Source organism: Ochotona princeps, chromosome 14, assembly GCF_030435755.1.
Source record: "Ochotona princeps isolate mOchPri1 chromosome 14, mOchPri1.hap1, whole genome shotgun sequence".
In the NCBI taxonomy this organism is placed as follows: Eukaryota; Metazoa; Chordata; class Mammalia; order Lagomorpha; family Ochotonidae; genus Ochotona; species Ochotona princeps.
The window spans coordinates 43,594,762-43,618,409 of NC_080845.1; the positions used below are offsets into that span (position 1 = coordinate 43,594,762).

The 23,648-nt window shown below is 45.6% G+C and overlaps 1 protein-coding gene across 2 annotated transcripts; it reads left to right on the forward strand.

Annotated features, from left to right (window-relative positions):
• Window positions 1–3,290: 3,290 nt before the first annotated feature.
• PLIN2 (perilipin 2) lies at window positions 3,291–23,140 on the forward strand. 2 transcript variants are annotated; one of them, XM_058672349.1, is made up of 9 exons: window positions 3,291–3,384; window positions 4,425–4,478; window positions 4,622–4,817; window positions 7,203–7,285; window positions 8,684–8,969; window positions 9,887–10,068; window positions 13,147–13,281; window positions 14,498–14,788; window positions 22,762–23,140. In XM_058672349.1, exons 2-9 carry the CDS (start codon window positions 4,449–4,451, stop codon window positions 22,903–22,905), a joined length of 1,347 nt encoding a protein of 448 aa, XP_058528332.1. In that variant the 5' UTR covers window positions 3,291–3,384; window positions 4,425–4,448; the 3' UTR covers window positions 22,906–23,140. The 2 variants fall into 2 exon arrangements, with proteins under 2 accessions (XP_058528332.1, XP_004581140.3); XM_004581083.3 differs by having other exon boundaries at window positions 3,292–3,384; window positions 22,777–23,139.
• The last annotated feature ends 508 nt before the right edge of the window (window positions 23,141–23,648 follow it).

Below are 23,648 nucleotides of genomic sequence, written 5' to 3' on the forward strand. Positions count from 1 at the left end.
GAGAGACAGAGAGAAAGATCTTTCATTTGCTGACTTACTCCCCAAATGGCCATGACAGCCAGAGCTGAGCTGATCCAAAGATGGGAGCCAGTAGCTTCTTCCAGGTCTCCCTTGTGGGTCCAGGGACCCAAGGACTTGATGCTTCCTCTGCTGCATTCCCAGGCCACAAGCAAGGAGCTGGATCAGAAGTAGAGCAGGCAGAACATGAACTGGTCATATGGATGCCAGTGCTTGCAGGTAGAGGATTAGTCTGTTGAGCTACTGTACCTGCCTCAAGAATATATATATATATTTTTTTAAGATTTATTTTATTTTTATTGGAAAGGTGGATATACAGAGAGGAGGAGAGACAGAGGAAGATCTTCCATCTGACGGTTCACTCCTCAAGTAGCCACAATGGCTGGAATTGAACTAATCCGAAGCCAGGAGCCAGGAGTTTCTTTTGGGTCTCCCATGCGTGTGCAGGGTCCCAAGGCATTGGGCCGTCCTCCACTGCTTTCCCAGGCCACAGACAGAGAGCTGGATGGGAAGTGGAGCTGCTGGGATTAGAACCAGCGACCAATGGGATCCAGGTGCGTTCAAGGAAAGGACTTTAACTGCTATGCTATCGTGCCGGGTCCTCAAGACTATTTTTAACAGCTCTGTTTGGAGGTTTAAATATGATATGCAGAAACAGCTGTTCGCACAGCCTGTGAGACCCTGCTTGGAGTGCATCTCATAGCACAGTGCTCTGGTTGTAGTCCCAGAGGCTGAGGAACATCAGTGTTTTCTGCTTTTGTGGTTTCTGCCTTGCCTGCTTGTCTGCAGGGCTGCTTGAACTCCAGGACTGACGGCCTCTGTGACACCTGACAGGTTCAGGTAGGCAGAGCACTCCTCAGGAAGGAGGCCCCTGCTGTGCTTTGTAGATAAGATTTGCTCACTACCCACTGGTTTGTACTGTTTGAAAGTTGCTCACTTCAAATCCACCAATAGAAGCCTGTCAACTTGCTCTTTCTAAAAATTAACAGTTAGGGCTCAGCACGCTAGTGTAATGGTTAAAGTCCTTGCCTTGAATGCACCGGGATTCCATATGGTCACTGGTTCTAATCCTGGCAGCTCCACTTCCCATCCAGCTCCCTGCTTGTGGCCTGAGAAAGCAGTCAAGGACGTTCCAAAGCCTTGGGACTCTGCACCCACATGGCAGACCTGGAGGAGGTTCGAGGTTCCTGGCTCCTGGCTTCGGATTGGCTCAGCTCCAACCGTTGCGGCCGCTTGGGGAGTGAATCATCTGACTTTGCAATGCAAATAAATAAACCTTAAAAAAAATAAGTTAAACTGACAGATCATGACTGTGGAATTGTATAGAATTGGCCTGAAATGTATTAAAACCCTGTGCTGTCCAACTTCAAGGCTGCTGCTCTTCCCCAGTCCTGCTGGACTGGAGGCAGTTGGGGGCCCAGACTAATTTGAATAACCCACCCTTATTCGTTTGCATCGACTTCAGCCTCCTGATGATTTCTTGGGATCTCAAAATCTGGGTACAAGACTGCATTCTGATTGTGGTCTCCTGCTAATATTTACCTCCCCCCACCTTGGGGTGGCCATGGGTGGTGGAAGATGCAGCTCATGAGCTTGGCTCCCTGCCACCCACATGTGAGACCTAGATGGAGTATCCAGCTCCATCTTCAGCAGGTGCAGATCTGGCCAGTTTGGGAAGTGAACCAGGGGCTCCACAATCTTTTTCAAAGCAAACAATATCACGCAACATCATGAAGCAACTGAGCTGCATGCCTAGGCTTCCCACAGGTCATGCCAAGCTTAACAAAGTTTGTCACCCAGGACCTACCTCCCTATTGTCCTGAGTTGCAGAGCCCCAGCAATTCACTTGAGAAACAGATCAGATGCTACTGGCTAGGCAAGACACACTCATCACTGTTCTGGATCCAGGCTATTGCATAACTGTGCTTAAACAATCTGATGCAGGTCTTTGCATTTTACTCAAGTGGAAATTTGGGATTGATGTTATGTCCTCTATAAAATAATGCATAATCCAGGGTGGCAGGTGGCAGTTGCCTTCTGGGCCAATGAGTGCCCAGCTGTTCCATTTCCTACCAGCACTCTGTTTGGGACCTTGGAAAGCAGACAAGAAAGGGCCCAGGCTTGGGCCCCTTCACCCACGGGGCTAGGCTGATGGAAGCTCCAGGCTCCCAGCTTTGGAACAGCTCAGCTCTGGTTATTGTGGCCATTTAAGGAGTAAAACAGCGGATGGAAGACCTCTCTCTCTCTGTAAAATCTGCCTTTCAAATAAACATAAATAACACGGATAACAATTCAAATTAGCAATAATAATGCAATATCCATGTGTTCAAAACTCAAACAAAAACACAAAGCTGACCATCTTGCTGGCCTAGGCAGCTATCACTAGGGAGATAGCTGGGGAAAAGGCTAGACAAGAAAAAGAAGGGCCTGACCTGTGGTATTCCAAGACCCTCTCTGCTAATTCATGTTCAAGGCTGGATTAGAAATCAATATTTGGGTCCAGCACGGTAACCTAGCACCTAAAATCCTGGCTTTGAACATGCTGGGATCCCATATGGGCCCCAGTTCTAATCCCACCAGCCCTACTTCCTGTCCAGCTCCCTGCTTGTGACCTGGGAAAGCAGTCAAACATGGCCCAAAGCCTTGGGACCCTGCAACCATATAGGAGACCCGGAGGACGCTCTGGGCTCCTGGCTTTGGATCAGCTCAGCTCAGTTCCAGCCACTGTGGCCACTTGGGGGATGAAACCAGCAGATGGAAGATCTGCCTCTGTTCTTTGTATATGTAACTTTGCAATAAAAATAAAATAAAAATCTTAAAAAAAGAAGTCAATATGTGATGAACTGACTTTAAAGTCAAAAGAGCAGTGAAACACGAATGTATATAGGTCATTCGGTTAGAATTATGTATATCATTTGAAGCTAGAACTACAGCTTGGAAAGTCATTCCAAATTCACATTCTGAAAGAGTGCTAAGCAGCACGTTGCTAACTTGCCGTTTTTCCAAAATCCCAACGCCTGCTGGGGAGTCATCCACTTCTGCCACGTGACTCTTGGAACCCTGTATTGCCTGGCTGAGGGTCCCTAGGGCAACCTGAGGTCCCTGTCTACCCGGCAGAGCCCCGCTCCGGGCCTGGGGACTGGCGCCTCCACCCCTCCCAGGACCCTCCCAGCGCGGCCGCCTGCGGGCGGTGTGGTGAGGAGCAGTGCCGGCCCAGGGCGCCCTAGGCGGGGCCAAGGGCTACGTGCTGCGCCGGGCTGCTGGTGCAGCGGGTACTTAAGGCGGAGGCCGGCCCGGGGCTGCACACTCCGGCGTCTGAACAGCTCGCGGGATTGTGCTTCCTTTGCGTCCTCTCCGCGCCCGTCGGTGGGTGCCTGCGCAGCACGGGCCGTGGCGGGGCTGGGGAGCCGGGGAGCTGGGCGGGCGGGTATTTCTCGGTCCTGGGCATCGCGGGGCTCCGCATCTGCCGGCGCGGCTGGGGCGCGTCCGCCTCGCTGCCTCCGGCTCCCGGCGGGGAAGGGGCGGGCTTCGGGATTCGTGAGGCGTCTTTCCTGTTCGCTGCTTTGTTGGGGCTGCGCGATGGTGGAGGAAAAGACTTTCTTGGCGTACGGCGAGACGTGATTTAAAGGGGACACGCGTTGGGAAATCGGTCTGAGGTGGAATTTTGTGGGGTGCACAGTGACTGCAGGGGTAGCAGTTATGGCGCGGAACTGCCACCTGGGCGCAGCTACTTCCCATTTCTTGAGGAACGGGGGCCCTGGTGGTGGCGGATTGACTGGCGTGTTCCTTGGGGTACCCCAGCCGCTTACATGCTTGTCCTTGCCAGCTTGGAGGCTTGGTAAAGAGGCAGTTTTTTTTTGTTTTTTTTTGGGGGGGGGGTGCTTTGGAGATCCCAAATGAGCTGAAATGCGCAATGCCAAGTTTCTGGATTCCTCAGAGCCACGCCTGTCTCTTGGCCTTAGTCTCCCCAAGGCCTTTGGGTGGGGGGCGGTAAAGCCCTCCCACAGTGCTCCAGCTCTGTCCAGACGCTGACCCCCGAAAGACTGCTGGCTGACCAGAAGAGGTCTTCTCTTCGAAATCTTTCCCTGACAACGTCTTTCACTTGATTGGTGTTTTTGTGAACAAATACTGTTTCCGAAAGGCAATTCTAGTGTCCTGGTGGAGAGTTAGGAGTAGGAGGCCAACCACTTTGCTTTCACCGGCTTACCTCTTCTCTGTTGAAAAGTTTCTGTGTAAGGCCTGAATCGTTGCCAGGGGTGTTTGTGAGTCGGTGGATGGGGGGAACAGAAGGCCAAGCTCCTCAGGAAGTTTTTTTTTTTTTCTGCTTGAAATGAACATATTTTGGGGCTGGAAATTAACGAAGGTAGACTTCTCTTGGTGTCCTGAAATAAATATCTCTTCCATAGAGTCTTTTCTCCAAGAAGAAAAAAATGGCAACCGTTGCAGTCGATCCACAATTGGTATGAATTTTATTCAATTTTTATTATTTGAGCGGGAAAGATGGCTCCCTTAGCTTCCCCCGCCCCTCCCCCAGGGCTGAAGCCAGGCTTGCAGTCCAGGTGGGTGACAGGAATGGGAGTTAACTTCCTCTGTTTGGTTGCAGAGCGTGGTGACCAGGGTCGCCAACCTACCCTTGGTGAGCTCCACCTACGCTCTCTTGTCCTCTGTGTACGTCAGTACGAAGGATCATCATCCCTGCTTGAAGTCTGTGTGTGAGATGGCAGAGAAGGGTGTGAAGACGGTGACCTCCGTGGCCTTAACCGGTGCTCTGCCCCTCATCCAGAAACTCGAGCCACAAAGTGAGTCCTTAATTCCCCCTTGAGATCCAGTCTAAGGAACTGGTCAGGGATGAGCCCCTGGGCACCCAGCTGCAGGATCGCGTCCTCCATCCTTGCTGAAGCAGCGCCCTCTGTTCTAGGACCCACTGTGTGAACCCTTGTGTCCAGGGAGGTCTGCTACCTAGCAGTGGCTCGTGCTCGCTAGACTTTTAACTAGAAAAAAATCCCAGATGTGTTTTTCTGTTGGTGACCTCTTCCGTAAGGGAAGCATCAGGGGCTGAGCGAAATAGTTATCTACAGTCTACAGAAATGTTTTTCTTTTTTTTTTTTAAAGATTTATTCATTTTATTACAGCCAGATATACACAGAGGAGGAGAGACAGAGAGGAAGATCTTCCATCCGATGATTCACTCCCCAAGTGAGCCGCAACAGGCTGATGCGCGCCAATCCGAAGCCAGGAACCTGGAACCTCTTCCAGGTCTCCCACGCGGGTGCAGGGTCCCAATGCATTTGGGCCGTCCTCCACTGCTTTCCCAGGCCACAAGCAGGGAGCTGGATGGGAAGTGGAGCTGCCGGGATTAGAACGGCGCCCATATGGGATCCCGGGGCTTTCAAGGCGAGGACTTTAGCTGCTAGGCCACGCCTCCAGGCCCTTTTCTTTTTTTGTTAGTGCATCTTTATGGAGGTGAAATTAACACACCATACGATTTGCCTGTTTAAAATGTATACTTCCATTGTTTTTATTATGGCGGTCTGTACCCCTATTCATCTTGGGAACATTTTCATTACTCCTTAAAGAAACCTCTTCTAAGTTTCTGTTTGGAATGATGCAGGGGTCTGGAAATGAATGGCAGTGGATGGTTGCCAACACTGCCAAGCAATTTAATGCTTCTTTATTTACACGTAAAAATGGTGAAAATGTGAAATTTGTTTTTTTTTTTTATATTTTACCAAAATTAATACAGAGACCTCATATCCTTTAGCAGTCACTATTTCCTTCTAGTCTCCTTAGGCAGCTATTATACTTTCTGCATTTGTAGATTTGCCTATTTCAGATACTCATATAAATACACTTGTAAAGTAAGTGGTCTTTCGCGCCTGATTTCTTTCACTGTGCTTTGGTATATCAGGACATCATCTCTGCGTGGGATAATATTGTTAGGTAGATAGAGCATGTTCATCAGGTGATGGGCCTTTGGAGCTTTTGATTTTTTTTTTTTTTTTAAAGATTGTATTGTTATTAGAAAGCCGGATATACAGAGAGGAGAGACAGAGAGGAAGATCTTCCATCCGATGTTTCACTCCCCAAGTGAGCCGCAACGGGCCGGTATGCGCCGATCCGAAGCCGGGAACCTGGAACCTCTTCCAGGTCTCCCACGCGGGTGCAGGGTCCCAGTGCATTAGGCCGTCCTCAACTGCTTTCCCAGGCCACGAACAGGGAGCTGGATGGGAAGTGGAGCTGCCGGGATTAGAAGCGGCGCCCATATGGGATCCCGGGGCTTTCAAGGCGAGGACTTTAGCTGCTAGGCCACGCCGCCGGGCCCGGAGCTTTTGATTTTTGACTCCCAATTTTTTGGAGATTATGACTCATGGTTTTGTGAATGTTTATGTGTAACTTTTTGTGTTGTTAACATTTTAGTTTTCTGGGGTGTATAGTTAGTAGAATTGCGGGTTCTTCTACTTGTACTTGAAGTTTTGAGGAACTGGCGGACTGTTTTCCAAAGTGAGTCCAGCATTTGCCATTTCTACCGGCAGTGATGAAGATCCTGATTTCTGTTCAGCATGAGTTGCTGTTGAATAACGACGTGAAGACGTGAATCATTTCTCCTGGATGGTTATGCCAAGGACTTTAGAATTACAAGGGACTTTTCAAGACCAGTCCCTCCCTAGATGAGCTTGATAGTATCCTTAGCTTGGTCATTGTTAGGAGAAACTTGGACTAATATCTAGGCCCTTTTAGGGAGCTGCAGGGTGCTATTATGTATTGTTTCCTGATAAGAAACCAAAGTATACCTGCATGTACTGACCCAAGTATAGGCAAGGATTAAGGTAGCGTGAGATGTTATTTCCAGAATGAGGGTTCTCAAAGCTTGGCTACTCTTGGCATTAATGTTAGTGGCTGGCTGATGAGGAACAAGATCCCTAGCCAGCTTCCTGCTTGATCACTGCTTATGTGTGCTCTTTCCTCATTACCACTTGCTCTCCTTATTACCTTGGTAGTGGAATAAGGTTGGCCAGCATCCCATCAAGCCTTTCTCTAAATAGAAAAACCAGGCAAAGTTTTTGTGATGATAATAAAACATCAACATTCTTTGTTTCTTTGTTTTTATAGATAAAAGGCAGTTAACGTATTTGTGCTAAGCCTACACTGTTACATGACTATTTTCTCATTTGTGATTCTTCTAGTTGCTGTTGCTAATACCTATGCCTGTAAGGGGCTAGACAGAATTGAGGAGAAATTGCCTATTCTGAATCAGCCAACAACCCAGGTGAGTTGGGACAAGGAGCCGAGATGTGTTTTCATTTAGCACAGAATATATATGCGGCAAATGATAGATACTTATGTTCATCTTGGACCTGAATTTTTTTGTGTTGAGGTAGCAGTTACTCCCTTGCTCCTTGCATTTATTTATCTGAATGACAGAGTAGATGAGTGAGTGCGAGATCTTCAGCTGCTGATTCATTCTCCCAGATGTGTGCAATTGTTGGGCTGGATCATGTCAAAGCCAGGTGCCCAGTGCTTCATCCAGGTCTCCTACATGTCCCTATGTAAAGTGCTATCCTTCCCTGAGTCCTTGTATTTCATAACAGGTTCATCTAAAAACAAAAGATACTTGATCACCTTGACAACCTAATGAACTTCTTATCTCATTCCTTATTTTGCACCAAGAGTGATCTTAGGACAAATAAAACATGATAAGGAAATTCAGGCCCATCAGACTTTGTTGATACCCTTCCCACCCTAATCAGTGGTATTTATCCGTGCACATACTTGTAAACTATGTAAACAACATAAAAAATAAAGTTATTAAAAAAAAAAAGCCAAAAACCTTAGTGACTCTCTGAAGACCTAAAGCTAGAGTGAAAGAACCCTTTTCAACTCTTGAGTTGTATGGCTTAGTTTGAATTTTTTTTTTCAATATATTTTTTTAAGATTTATTTATTTTTATTACAAAGTCAGATATACACAGAGGAGAGAGAGAGAGGAAGATCTTCCGTCCGATGATTCACTCCCCAAGTGAATTGCAACGGCCGGTGCTGCGCCAATCTGAAGCCGGGAACCTGGAACCTCCCCAGGTCTCCCACACGGGTGCAGGGTTCCAAGGCTTTGGGCCATCCTCAACTGCTTTCCCAGGCCACAAGCAGGGAGCTGGATGGGAAGTGGTGCTGCTGGGATTAGAACCGGTGCCCATATGGGATCCTGGTGCGTTCAAGGCGAGGACTTTAGCCGCTAGGCCACCATGCCGGGCCCTGAATTTTTTTTTAAGATTTATTTTATTTTATTGGAAAGTCAGATATACAAAGAGGAGGAGAGACAGAAAGGTCTTCTATCTGTTGATTCATTCCCCAAACTGCCACAATGGCCAGAGCTGTGCAGATCCGGAGCCAGGAGCTCAGAACCTGGAACCTCTTCTGGGTCTCCCACACAGCTGCAGGGTCCAAAGGCTTTGGGTCATCTCCCACTGCTTTCCCAGGCCCCAAGTAGGAAGCTGGATGGGAAGTGGAGGTGCCAGGATTAGAACTGGTGCCTGTATGGGATCTCGGTGTGTGCAAGGCGAGGATGTTAGCTGCTAGGCAACCACACTGGGCCCCTTAGTTTGGATCATAAATGTGTGTATGTGTGCCCATGTTTCTCCATGGTCAGAGGCCTGCTTTTCCATTTGTAGGTTGTTGCCACTGCCAAAGATGCTGTGATTGGAGCCAGAGATGCTGTGACGACTACCGTGACTGGAGCCAAGGACTCTGTAGCCAGCACCATCACAGGGGTGGTGGATAAGACCAAAGGAGCAGTGACTGGCAGCGTGGAGAAAACCAAGTCTATAGTCAATGGCAGCATTAACACAGTCTTGGGAAGTCGGATGATGCAGTTTGTGAGTACTGGGATGGAAAATGCGCTCACCAAATCAGAACTACTGGTGGACCAATACCTCCCGCTCACTGAGGAAGAGCTAGGTAAGTTCAAATCTGTCTTGAAGTGGTATTTTGTATTTTTTTTTTTTAGGGTTTATTTATTCTGAAAGATTTACACAGGGAGAGATCAGAGATCTTCCATTTGCTGTCTTACTCCCTCTGGCCACAACAAGCAAAACTGGGCTAGGCCTGAATCATGAGCTGTGAGCTTTTTCCAGGTCGCTGCATGGGTGGCAGGGGCCCAAACACTTCGGCCATCTTCTGCTGCTTTTGCCTAGCCATTAGCAGGGCATTGTATGTAAAGTAGAACAGTCAAGACACAAGCCAGTGCCCTTATGATATGCTGGTGTCACAGGTGGCAGCTTTACTTGCTGTGCTGCAACACTGGCCCGAGTATTTTGTATCTTAAACTGGTTTTTAAAAATAGCTTCATTTAGATATAACTTATATGCCAAGAAGTTCACCTGTCCATTAAACCTTAGTGACAGCCTTCTCATCCTTAGGTGACCCTCAATAGAACATATTACCCCTGAAAAAAAATTCCTTTAGAGCTGTTTACATCCAGTCTTCATCTCCCTAGGCACTCCTATCTCAATTCGTCTTTCATGTTGAGTTGTATATAAAAATTTTTGAAACTTTAGGAGAAACTAACTTCAAAAAATACTATCTGTAATTTGATGGGTTGTATTGAATCATTAAAAAAATTGTTGTCATAGTAAGCATATTAGTGCTTACTACATGCTGGTGGAAAGAAACGTACACATAACATGTATGTGTAGCAGGGATAATAATGTGTTTAAAGTTGTCTAACCCATTAGCAAACGTGTACAGTCTTAGGAAAATGAGTGTGTAATGGCTAAGGCGATAGTGTAGCATTGATAAAGACTTAGATTTATTACTGGCTATAATCCCTAAAGATGTTTTTTTTGTTGTTGTTTTTTCTTTATTTCTAACTTAAGAAAGAGAAGCCAAAAAAGTTGAAGGATTTGATACGGTTCAGAAGCCAAGTTATTATGTTAGGTTGGGATCCCTGTCTGCCAAGCTCCGCTCACGTGCCTACCAGCAGGCTCTTGACAGGGTTAAAGAAGCCAAGCAGAAAAGCCAAGAGACCATTTCTCAGCTCCATTCGACCATTCACCTGGTGAGTACAACTTCATTACAAGACACCTGAAGCAAATTCATGCATCCTGAGGGAGGCCAGTAAATGTAATCGTGGATGATGTGATGGTACAATGGACTGAAAAACAGCCGCGGTAAACAGCTGAGTACCTGGAGTAGATGAGTACATCTCTGAGGGTTCATTACAGTCACTGTAGATCTGTCACGGGATGTGTCAGTCATAGTGAAGAGAAGGAGTTGTGTTGGGTACTTCTGGAGGATGAGGGACTACTACAAGAAACTTTAGGAAAGTCACACACACAGTTTTGGGAATTGCGGTATGTTTAGTGTTGCAAGAGAATGTAACACTACAGGCCAGCAAATGGTGCCTGATTGAGCTGATATATCACACAATCCACTACTGTGTAGCCATTAAAGATCGCCAAGTTAGAGGACAAGATGTACTACACTGCGGAAGTAAATCTTCCTGGAAGCGGAGATAGGTGGCTGGCAGCAGGGAAGAGGAAGGTTCAGTTGCTCAGTTGCTCTCTCTTTTGTAATTCTTTTTTTTTTTTTAAAGATTTATTTATTTTATTACAAAGTCAGATATACAGAGAGGAGGAAAGACAGCGAGGAAGATCTTCCGTCCGATGATTCACTTCCCAAGTGAGCCGCAACGGACCGGTGCTCTGCTGATCCAAAGCCGGGAACCAGGAACCTCTACCAGGTCTCCCACGCAGGTGCAGGGGCCCAATGCATTGAGCCGTCCTCCACTGTTTTCCCAGGCACAAGCAGGGAGCTGGATGGGAAGTGGAGCTGCTGGGATTAGAACCGGCGCCCATATGGGATCCCAGGGCATTCAAGGCGAGGACTTTAGCTGCTAGGCCACGCCGCCGGGCCCTTCTTTTGTAATTCTTATCCTTCTTCCTACTTCTTGAAATTTTAGTTGTCTTACCTGTACCAAACTGAAAGTAACTTTGGAGTTAGTAGTTTAATAGTTAAATAAAAGCAATAAAGGACCATTACTATTTGGTTGACTTAAACATATTGATAATAATAGCTTATAGCTTTCATTAAATTTGTGTGGAAATTCTTGGTGTTTATTTGCTAATTAATATAGATCTGCAAACAACACCATATGAATGTCTCAGTGGTTTGTTCCTTTATGCAAGTTTACCTTGCGGGTTCCTGGGGAGGAGATGCGACCTGAAGAAATGGGGGGACAGTGCTCTTTTTTTTTTTTTTTTCTTTAATATTCATTTATTCATTAATTACATTGCATTACATGACACAATTTCATAGGTACTGGGATTCCCCCCCCTTCACCCCAAACCCTTCCCCCATCATGAATTCCTTCACCTTGATGCATAACCACAGCTCAAGTTCCGTTTAGATTCCCTAATTAAAAGTTTACACCATACAGAGTCCAGCATCCCACTTGTCCAGTTCAAGTTCAACGGCCTCTTAGGGAGGCCCTCTCAGGTTTGTAGGCAGAGCCAGCAGAGCGTCACCTCGATCAATTAGAAGCTCCAACATATCATCAGCAACAGTCCAGGTATGATGAGGCTGGTGCAGAGTCCACTGATTGACATAGTCCGTCTTAGGGTTTCCCCTTGTCCAGTTTTTCGCTGCAAGCATAAAGCTGAGGTGGTTGATTCATCTACTCCATTTTCCATCTTTTTTTGATTAATGCTTTGATTCCTCCATTTTGTTCAGGGGAATCCCCCTAAAAAAAACTTTGAGGCATTCCCAGTCCAGGCTCCTACATGTACTACTAGTAAGCACAGTGCCCGCCACAGTCCATCACTCCGATCAGCTGCTGGTTTTAACCCCTGGATTGGTTCTCTTCTGAGCCCCGACCTCTATTGGAACCAATGAGTATCGCATCTCTCCCCGGCTCTGCCCATCACACTCTCGTCCCTCACCTAAACCAGTGGGAGGAGTGCTGGTCGGGTGTTGCATTCCCTACTAGCACAGGCCATTTCACCTTGGCATTTTGTGTTTTGTACTGTTTTTTTTTTTTTTTTAATCGCAACCAAACCCGGCCAGGCCCCCACACAGTTTCAGCACTTGGGCTTGCCAGTGGATGACGTGAACCGACTCAGCCTGGTCTGCCCCAACCCGAGCCAAGTGTATTCCAGTGGGTCACATTCCAAAGCCTCTTCTGGGTTATTTACCTCCATGCTTCTTGCGTTTATTTGTAGAGTCAGTGTCCTGTCAGAGGAACTGTTCAGGTTCCTCCCTCCGACTCCTTCATGGTGTCGGGCTTCACGCATTCCAGCAGGTCCTTCGGCCAGCTCCGCTCTTCAATCCATTCTGGTTCCTGCTGTTGAGAGTTTCAGCCCAGCCACGGCTCGTCCATACCCACGCGTATCTCGTATATGGCTCAGATGGGGTTGAGGCCTAGCCGAGCCCGTCCTCCGGAGCACCAAACTGTGCTGTGGTCTAATCCGGCATGGTGCGTCAAAGCCGAATTGATATTTGTGCCAAGGGATTCCAACTGTGACCCGACCAGAACTCAGCCTCCCTCCAGTTCCTGTGCCCCTTAGTGGTAGGCTCCACGCAGCCAAGGCCTCCACCACTCTCTCCAACCAGGCCTGTTGCCAGCCACTGTTAACTATGCCAGAGGTTGCTCTGGTCAGCCCAGAGCGTCCTATAGACTGTCATGCCTCCTGCATAGACTCCACCGGCCCTTCTAAACCGTCCAATGGGGTCAGAGTGTCAGGGACAGTGCTCTTTTGGCAACTGACAAAGTTTATTTCCAGGGTCTCAGTTTTTATACGTTTCATGAAACAATGATTCAGACATAACTCAGAATTAGATCATGCCTAAGAACACAGAGACGACAAAGAAGCTAACAAGGTGACTTAGAGTTACCGAGACAGGGAATAGATAATACTGTCCGTCCTTGATTGACTAGACAGCACAGATGTCCGCCTATCTTCAGGGAGAGCATGAAAACACATCCAAGGACTCACTGGGGGCAGGGGCACACTGTGGGGGAGAGGCCTTCCGCCTTCTCTCCTGGAGCCTCTTCTCAACAGGGTCCCACAGGCCTGCGCTGTCCGGGCTTTCCTATGGGCTGTATTCCGACATTTTATCTTATTTCAATGTGTTCTAGATTGAATTTGCCAGGAAGAATGTGCATAGTGCCAACCAGAAAATCCAGGATGCCCAGGATAAGCTCTATCTCTCGTGGGTGGAGTGGAAGAGAAGCATTGGCCATGATGATACTGATGAGTCTCACTGTGCAGAGGTAAGATGACTGTCATTGTTCTCATGCAATTGTTATCAGACTTTTCCTTGTTCCCACAACTCCTCTTAGCATATTTTTTTATCAAAAACTTGAATAATATGTAAATAGATTGCTTCATAAATGACAGAAAAGTTGGGACTAGCACTGTGGTGTATGCTACTGTCTGCAGTGCTGGAGTCTCATATGAGCACCAGTTCCGGTCGTGGCTGCTCTACTTCTGGCCCAGCTCCCTGCTGGTATACCTGGGAAAGCAGCAGAAGATGGCTTAAGTACTTCGGCTGCTGGTTCTTGGTTTCAGATCGGCTTGGCTCTGGCCTTTGCGGGCACCAGGGGAGTGAACCAGCAGATGAAAGATCTTTCTCTCTGTTTTTCCTTCTCTCTAAATCTGCATGTCCTAGCAGGAAGCTGGAGTGAGGAACTGGAACTGGATATCAAATCCAGGCACTCTGATAGGGGATGAGGGCCTTTAATTTTATTTTCATTTAATCTGAAATGTACTGAGACAGAAGTCACCCTTCCAGTGCTTTATTCCCCAAATGCTTGCATTACTCAAGGCTGAGTCAGGCTGACCCTAGGAACCTGAAACTGAAACCATGTCTCCCATGTCGATGGCAGAGAGCCATGGACTTGAGGTTAATGCTGTGTCCCAGGGTTACAGCAGCAGGAAGCTGAAATCAAAAGTGGAGCTAGGGCTTCATCCTGGACACCCCTGTGTGGGAAGTGAACATACTAAGTGGCATATTTTTCTTCCTTCCTTCCTTTTTTTTTTTGTGTGTGTGTTTTCTTATTTATTTGAAAGGTAGAATTAGAAGTAGGAACAGAGATCTTCTGCTGGTTTACTCATCCAGTGGCTGCAAGTGGGCCGGTCTGAAGCCAGGAGCTTCTTCCAGGTCTCCCACTTGGGTTCAAGAGCTGTTTTCCAGACCATTGGCAAGGAGCTGGATTGGAGTTGAAGCAGCTGGGACACGAAATGGCACCAGCACTTGTATAGTGTCACATGCAGAGACTTAACCAGTTATGCCATGGTACCAGCCTTCAAAATAAGTAAAATCCTTTTTATTTCGTTTTCTTTTTATTATTATTATTATTATTATTATTATTGGAAGGGCAGTTCAGATTTATGAAGGGACAGAAAAACCAAGAACTCCTTAAAGGCAGCTTGTACATAGTTCTGTTGGAGCCAACAACTAATCCTTCAGTTTGTTTTTATTTTTAGCACATTGAGTCACGTACTCTTATTATTGCCCGCAACTTGACTCAGCAGCTGCAGACCACGTGCCACAGCCTGCTGTCCAACATCCAAGGACTGCCACAGAACATCCAGGATCGGGCCAACCACTTGGGAGTGATGGCAGGCGACCTCTACTCCGTGTTTTACAACGCTGCCTCCTTGAAGGAAGTGTCCGACAGCCTCCTCATTTCTAGCAAGGGGCAGCTGCAGAAAATGAAGGAATCTTTAGATGATGTGATGGATTACCTTGTTAACAACACGCCCCTCAACTGGCTGGTAGGTCCCTTTTATCCTCAGCTGACCGAGTCTCAGGATGCTCAGGCCCAAGTTATAGAGATGTGCAACATCAGCCAGGAGGTGCAGCCATCTGAGCACAAAACTCACTGAATCTATTGCTGTCACCAGCGCATGAGGCAGCCTTTTCATAGGTCAAAATTAACCTGCCAGGTAGCACGACATTGGGGAAAACTAGTGGCTAGAAAACAGGGGGCATTTCACTGTAATAATTTCCAGCTTTTTCACAATTTCTGTATGTGCAGATGAGTTCTGTGTACCCATTGGTAACAATGGAATGATAGATTTGTCAGTGCCTAGCCAGAACTCATCAACAGTTCAAGTGTACTTATGATCTCATTCTGTGGCCATTCTGTTGTTGCTGTTATTGTCGTCTGTATTGAATAAAAACGTTTCCATAGGGCTGTGGTATGAACTGGCATCTGTTCCAGTACAACCTGAGCAGGCCTTGTCTAAGGGTATCTTATGATGCATGCTTGTACAGCCTGATTGAACTCTTATTCCTTAGAAGGGATGCTACTTTTGAATCAATAAAACTCATTGTAGATCAGTTTTATGTCGTTTGTTCCATGTGCTTTGTCTTGCTTTCACAGGGCTACTTGGCCTGCATGATGGGATTGTTATTATGCATGTATGAATTTCGGTTGGGCTGTTGAGTGTTAGCATTGAAAGACTAATGTTACAAATGCAGTGTTTAGTAATAGGTTTCAAACAGTGTAAAAAAAGAGACTCGTGTGCATATTAAAATTTTACTAGGTGACAGTTCTGTTTATTTGCCAATTTACTGGACCCCTGAGAGAACATAATTTTCAAGTCAGTAAAATCACTTAATCATGACTGATACCTTGCTCAAAAGAATCAAAACCAAAAGGAAGCAAATGGGTCACAGTTGGCAGCAATCTCACATAAAGACAGTGGGCGTTTCTTGCTGAAAGGTCAGCTAAAGTGTAAGCCCTAATGTGAGATCATTTCATGTCCAGTCTCACCATGTTGAAAGACAGTCACAACGTCAGCTTTTGAAGAGAAGACCATGTGAGAATTACAAGTAAAAAGACTTCGAGCTCCCTGTAGAAAAGGGATCTTATATTTCCTGCTCAAGTTTCCCAGACTTCTAGCCCCTTCAGTGTGGTGGTCAGTTAATTAGAAACCATCATGTAATCAGTCTCCTTGTCAAAGTTACCATATTCCAAACTGTTTTTGAACAAGTTCCCATTTCACAAATAGAAATACAGTAGCAAGCTACTGTCCTGGCTAAGAGGTGGGTGGGGTGTCCTTCAATAGAACAAATGTCTTAAGCTGAATTTGTTTCCTCCTTCTGCCCTGACTCACCCCTTTCCATAAAACAAGGCAACAGCTGGGACTAGGCTGTGCTGAGGCTGGAAGTTGGCAGTCCATTTCTGTCTATTATGTGACAGGGACCCAAGTATGTGTGCCATTACCTGCCTCCCAGTGTGCATGTTAGCAGGAAGCTGAATCGGAAGTGGGACAGCCAGGCACTTTGATAGAGGATTTCGGCATCTTAACTGCTATTCCAAATGCCTGCCCCATCTCTGGAATTCTTGAGGTTGCTTTTTAACGGATAGTCCAGATAGGGAGTTTAGTTTCTGGGAAGGACTTTGCTGGTGTATGGGCTTCCGGGATTCAGCCTGTGCTTTTACATGTCTGTCTGTCCACAGTGATGCATTTTTAAAAATAACTTCTGGTAAAACTTTGTAGCCAAATCTAGCATGATCTCTCCTGTCTTTGCTTCAACAGTGCAAAACTGGTTAATTGCAGTTAACTGGGAAGTTATTTGGCTATAGGGATGCATATTCTCTTATCCTGAACATACACTTCTGTGTTTCTTTATTATAGAAGTGGTAGTGCTATACGAATTGATTATGGCAAGGAAACAAGTCTCAAGACTATATACTTCCTCCTGAGTCAGGACAGGATGAAAGGCAGAACACTGCCAGCCCTTGCTTTTCACTACTAGCCGTGCACACTGACCATGGTTTCATCTGTGTGTCTCAAGTTTGACTTAATGCCTTACATACAGCCCATCAATTGTCCACACGTCTCAAAACTCATGTTGTCCTTGCCTCTCTGAGCATGTGCTTAAGGCAGCATTTTAGTTCAAGGGCCATTTTTCTTCCAAGGAATTCAGTTCTGAATACAGAAAAACCTGACTAACCGTAATACAGTACAAGTATCTGAACATGGTATATTTGTAACCCATTGGCCTTATGAAGCCTAGCACAGTGTGTTCCAGGATGATCTTTTCCTTTGCATGTAATAATCGGGTTTTAGTACTTGACAAAAGAAAAAAAAGCATACAAAGAAACAAGATGTCCTGGCCATTAATGTCTGAGCCTTATTTTATCACTAAAGCAAGGTTGATGATGCCTTGAATGATGGGAGAAGTATCGCACTGGAATGTTTTCTCATGCACGCTAGAGGCATGGCGGTATCATCTGTGGGACAGGGACATATATTCGAAAGTTGCTGGTTTGGCTATCCAGTGTGAGTGCATAATACCAGATTGTGTGGGAAAGTAAGCCTACTCTGATAAAAGCATTTTTGGCATTCAGGAATTAGTAATGTGAAAACTTACTAGATTTCCCTGAGGTATTTTTTTTAAAGATTTATTTATTTTTATTTATTTATTTTATTACAAAGTCAGATATACAGAGAGGAGGAGAGACAGAGAGGAAGATCTTCCGTCTGATGGTTCACTCTCCAAGTGACCGCAATGGCCAGTGCTGCGCTTATCTGAAGCTGGGAACCAGGAACCTCTTCCAGGTTTCCCACGCGGGTGCAGGGTCCCAAAGCTTTGGGCCATCCTCAACTGCTTTCCCAGGCCACAAGCAGGGAGCTGGATGGGAAGTGTAGCTGCCAGGATTAGAACCGGCGCCCATATGGGATCCTGGTGTGTTCAAAGCGAGGACTTTAGCTGCTAGGCCACGGCCCCCGGGCCCTATTTATTTTTATTACAAAGTCAGATAAACAGAGAGGAGGAGAGACAGAGAAAGTTCTTCCATCCGTTGATTCAATCTCCAAGTGGTTGTAGTGGCCGAAGCCAGGAGCCAGGGCTTCTTCTGTGTCTTCCACATGGATATATGGTCCCACGGCTTTGGGCCATCCACTACTGCTTTCCCAAGCCACCAGCAGGGAGCTGGATGGGAAGCAGGGTGGCTGTAACACGCACTGACGTCCATATGGGGTCCTGGCTCATGCGAGGTGAAGACTTCAGCCACTAGACTATTGCGCCAGGCCCAGAGGTATTCTTTTTTGATTATCACTTCATACATAAGGGGAGGAGAAAGTGTGGGGTGGATATTTGTGCACAAATGTTTATAAAATTGACTCTAAAGGATGCCCAGAAGAGCAGGTGCAGAGAGGTGAAAGGAAGGCCTTCTGTTAGGTTGCCCTTGGATTCTTTCTTGTCCTTAATTGGATCTTAGTTGTGAACCATCTCCAAGTGTGGCCCAGCACTAAAGGTCTGCATATGTGGTGGTCTGGCAAGATGTGTTTCCCAAAAACCAAGGTATTGATTGCTTATATCTCAAAGTACAGTGGCTTTGTGCCACCTTCCTAACAGGTATTCTATAGAATATTGTGTAATCTTTCATTATAAACACTTGATAAGGAAAACATGCTGAATAATTATACAATTGAATGTCTAAATTCCCAGATGGAAAGATAAATTGGGAAGGTAATAACAATGGACTATTCGAAGAGAAAAAATAAAGAAAGTCTCTTAGGGTAGATGGTGTAGCAGTGAACTTGCTGCTTAGGACAGCTGTTTCCCATTTGTGACGGCCTGGTTAGAGCCCCAAATCCTCCACTTCTGATCAAACCTCTTGCTGATGTGTTCCGTGGGAGGCAACTCAAACTCGTGGGGGACCCACAATGAATTCAGGTTCCCAGTGTTGGCCTGGCCCAGTCTGGCTTTGGCAGACATCTGTCATGTCCTTGCTTTTCAAATAAAATTAAAATAAATAAAAAGAGAACAGCAGTATATTAATAGGTGATGTGTTTAAGATGCTGTTGGCGATGCCAGCATCCCATAATAGACTGCTGATTCTAGTATCTGCTGCTGTGCTTCCAGCGTAGCTTCCTGCTAATGTGGCTGGGAAAGCAGCAGTATGTGAGTCCCTGGTACACATCAGAGACCAGGATGGAGTTCCTGGCTCCTGATTTGAGCCTGACTCAGCCTTGGCATTATCTCTCTCCTTTTTTCTTTCCCTTTCTCTCTGGCCTCACCCCCTCTTTAATCTGAATTTTAAAAAGTCTCAAATGAATAAAATACAGAGCAGTTAACAGCAGTTAGTTGACTGCTGTACAGTAGACACTGACCAGTTCCCTAGGCTGAGAATTCTAACCATGCCATCAGACTCTCCTTAACCAACAATAAGCCACTGGTGGACAAAGCACCAATTTAGGGCAAGGGATATGCATCAGTCCACTCAGCTGTCCCAAATTGTTCAGTAAAGGAAAAGAAGAAAGCACAATCGAGATGCTCCTGGCTGTCTAGTTGGAAACACACCAAACCATTGAGCTGCATAAGCAGCCTGTTGTGGATGCTAGGAAGTTTCTAGTAAACTCAGCAAGGTTAGTCTTAAGATACTCAGTATTACAGCTAACTGTTCTTATTCTTGCATGATCTCTTTACAGCCCTATTTATTAGAATTACTTCTGCATGACAAACTATGCAAAACAAATTCAGGTTTCTTTTCGTTATTTATGTTTGATCTCAAGATCAAATCAGTTTTTTCAATCCTATGTCATGTTGATTGGCATTGCAAGCACACTCATCTTTACCAGCAAGTTAAATCCCTACAGGTGGTGTTTCTATTCCTGTATAACCTCAGTCAGGGCTCTGGGCCACCATTAGTTCAGCTTCATGCAAAATGTATAAAGGCAGCTCACCCTCAATATGTTTAGTTCCACCTACTGGCAATTTGTTAAAATAAGCAAGTGACTGTGATATAAAACGTCTACCTATTGTTGCAAGGTGAACAGCCTTCAAAGTGTTTGCAATGTCTCAGAGACTTTGAACTTGAAATTCCACCTTCGTGGAGTTGATAGCCTGTGGCTCCCCTTGGCTGTGCTTGTTTCCTTCACTGCTGTCAGTGATAGTGATAGTGACACTGAGGAGAGTAATAGAACCTGGACACTAGCCTTTCTGTATATACGGAAGGGGAGTTATTTATTTGACTCTTACATCATCTCGGAGTAGAGGTGATTTTTAAGGTGGTTGTTGTGAGGACTAAAACTAAATTCTCTGCAAAGAAAAATTCTGCAAAGAAATCTACTTCAGCCCAACATTACCTGTTCTGTGGACGACAGGGACTTAAAGAGTAAAAGCTGTTTATTGAACACCATCTATAAGCTAGGCGCATCTATTTCTTGACTGCAACTCGAGCAATTTGTTCTTTTCCTCACTTGAGAGATGAAGCAGCTGAGATTGAAAAGGGGTAAATGGCAGGCTGGGGCTTAGCCCAACATCATGCTTATGTGAAAGTGCAAGTTTTTCCCCCTTTCAGACTCTAAACCTCTCATAGGAGACAACTGCAGCTTACTTTCTTGCTTGAGTCCCAGAAAAATCCCTCTGCTTACTGCCTTCTGTGTTGCAGTTTCTTGTTCTGTTTTACACTTATTTAGTTTGTTCTTTTTAAGACAATTCTTTTGAAAGAATTAGGGAGAGACAGAATGAAATTTCAAGCATTGGTTCACTCTCTGGATGCTGTCAACAGCCAGGAAGGACCAAGCTAGGCCAAAGCCGGGAGCCAGAACTCCTTCCTGCTCTCCCATGTGGCTGTCCGGGTCCAGGCCCTGGTGCATTGGTCGAAAGTTGGATTAGAAGCTGTACAGCTGGAGCTTAACCTGGTTTGTTAGTTGGGATGCTGTCATAGCAAGTGACAGTCTGAATAGGCTGCTACAATGCTGGGTTTTATTTCAAGTATAAAAAGAGATTTTCAAAAAGATTTATTTTATTATTTATTACAAAGTCAGATATACAGAGAGGAGGCGAGATAGAGAGGAAGATCTTCCGTCCAATGAATCACTCCCCAAGAGACCACAGAGGCCGGAGTTGCACCGGTCTGAAGCCAGGAGCCAGGAACTTCTTCTGGGTCTCACACATGGGTATAGGGTCCCAAGGCTTTGGGCCATCCTTGACTGCTTTCCCAGGCCACAAGCAGGGAGCTGGATTAGAACTGGTGCCCACGTAGGATCTTGGCACGTTCACGGCGAGGACATTAGCCACTAGGCCACCGTGCCGGGCCCCAAAAAGAGATTTTCCTTCTTCAATTTCTAGACAATTCACAAAGGGTTTATATTTTTAGAAGTCAGATTTATAGAAAAATAGGGTTATTGTTTTAAAGAATTAAAATGATGGGTCTATAGAAATGCTTTACATCTTATATTTTCAATAAAGTCTGCCTTTAGTAGGTCTGCCGCTAGTTCGCTTTTGTTTTTATTTGAAAGGCAGAGATAGAAATAGAGATAGAAAGCTCTCCCATATACTGGTTCATTCTCCAGATGCTGCAGTGGTCAGGGTTGGCTGGCATGGAAGCAAAGAACCAGAAAAGTAATGCATTTCTCTTACATGGATGACAGGGATGCAGCTCCTTGAGGCCTTGCCCCTGCTTGCTAGGTTTCCCACTGGTGGGATTGGTCAGGAGTTCGTACTGAACCCAGATACCAGCATCTTTTATTATTTTTATTATTGGAAATTCAGATATAGAAAGAGGAGGAAACACAGATTTGGAAGAACTTCCATGTGCTGATTCACTCCCCAAGCAACTGCACAGGCTAGAGCTGAGCCGATCTGAAGCCAGAAGCCAGGAGCCTCTTCGGGTCTCCCACGTGGGTCCAGCGTCCCAAGGCTTTGGGCTGTCCTCAACTGCTTTCTCAAGCCACAGGCAGGGAGCTGGATGGGAAGTGGGGCCACTGGAACACAAACCAGTGCCCATATGGGATTCCGGTGTGTGCAAGGAGAGGACTTTAGCCACTAGGTTACCGAGTTGGGAGGATACCAGCATCTTAACTGCTAGGCTAAATGCCTGCTTTATCAGATGTCTTTTTTTTTTTTTTTTTTTGAGAGTTAGTTAATTTATTTGAAAGTTAAAGTTACAAAGAGAGAAAGAAGTCTTTCATCTGCTGGTTCACTCCTGAAATGGCCTTAATGGCCAGAACTGGGCCAGGTCAAAGCCAGAAAACAGGAAGCTTCATCTGGATTTCCCATAATGCCAGCCCTCCTGTTGTTTTGTTGTTTTTTGGGGGGAGGGGGGATGCGGGAGTGGGGGAGTTGTCCTCCACTGCTTTTCCTATGCCACAAGCAGGGAGCTGGAAGAGAAGTGGAACAGCCGGGACATGAACTGGTGCCCATATGGGATTCTGGCGTTTCCAAGGAGTGGACTTCAGTCACTAGGCTACGGTATCAGGCCATCAGTTGTCTTTAAAAGCAAAGTTATCTTACTGATTTCATAACATGAGTGGATTTCAGGAAGAGGTCTCCAAACTTTTTTCTCTGAAAGCACACCTCTGGTGTGTTGTGGCACAAGTGAGTTAAGCTACAGCTGGAGAGACTGGTCATTCATACTGGAGCACTGTTGGGGGACCTAGCTGCCCTGTTTCCCACCCTATTCCCTGCTAATGCATCTAGAAAGATAGCAGAAGGTGGTCCAAGTGCTTGGGCCCCTAATAGCCATACAGAATTTCAGGCTGCTGGCTTTAGCCTCATATAGCTCCAGCTGATGTCACCATTTGGGGTGTGAAATAGCAATAGAAGATCTCTCTGTCTGTCACTCTGTCAAATTAAATAAAGCCTTAGAAAATGAGAAAGAAGAAAGGAATGAAGAAAAAGAAAACAAGCTCCGGATAAAGCAAGATTCGCTTACATGCAGTATTTGTGTGGTTGCGTGTAGACCTGATAATTCACCTCACTGGTGTTTGTTTTAATATCTGAGACTCTTCTTTTTCAGGCATTTGATTTCACTACCGCAGACTTGACATCTGAGACTGATGAAATTCCAGATATTATAGCTTTGGAAGAGGAAGATGGAGCAAATCATTCACATTTTAATGGCCTTTCTCAGCCAAATACTGAGTAACAACAACAATAAAGTAATTCCTTCTAGTTGAATACACAATTTGTATCATATTTAACCTCATTTTGCTTGTATGTTTATTACTGTGGCTCCAGGAAGTTTTCATCTGTCTTTTGGCTAGTTCATTCTACTTGCAATGAAACTTGATCTTAATTTTCATAAAAGAGATTTAGTTCTGTATTATATATCATTTTATGTAAGTCTTCACAGAGTAACTGCTAAAATGCCTATAATAAATATTGGTTATGTCATCTTAAATCAAGAGTGTTTTTTGTTTTTTTTTTTTTAGTTGATATAGTGGACATTTTATTTCTGGGTCTGCCAGGATTCATTCCTGCTTCTTGGGTTAACAGCATTCTTGTGTCTTTAGGGGGTCAGTGGCTTGTAGGTCAGGTTTCTTTGCTTTTCCCTAGCTTTTGGGCCGACCAGTGACCAAAAGTAGGTTAACTGGAAACAGCATGATGAATGTGGGAGCAAAAATGCTGGGTTCTCTCTTTTGCTTTGCTGCTTACTAACTCTAACCTTGAGCAAGTTACTTAACTTCTCTTGCCTCAATAATCTCATCTTTAAAATGAGAACAATACTAGGCTTGTTATGAAGATTAAGTAGTTATCATTTGTAAAAGAAACTTCAGAACAGAGCCTGCCACAGAGCAGCAGAAATAAGTGGTATGACGCTCAACTGGCTAAGTCTCCACCTTATAGCTCTGCCATCCCATATGGGCATGGTTTGTGTTCCTGCTGCTC

Coding starts and splice junctions, on each gene's coding strand:
- PLIN2 (XM_058672349.1), top strand. CDS start 4,449: ATGGCAACCGTTGCAGTCGATCCACAATTG. Junction 4,479..4,621: donor TTGCAGTCGATCCACAATTG/GTATGAATTTTA, acceptor GTTTGGTTGCAG/AGCGTGGTGACCAGGGTCGC. Junction 4,818..7,202: donor CCAGAAACTCGAGCCACAAA/GTGAGTCCTTAA, acceptor TGATTCTTCTAG/TTGCTGTTGCTAATACCTAT.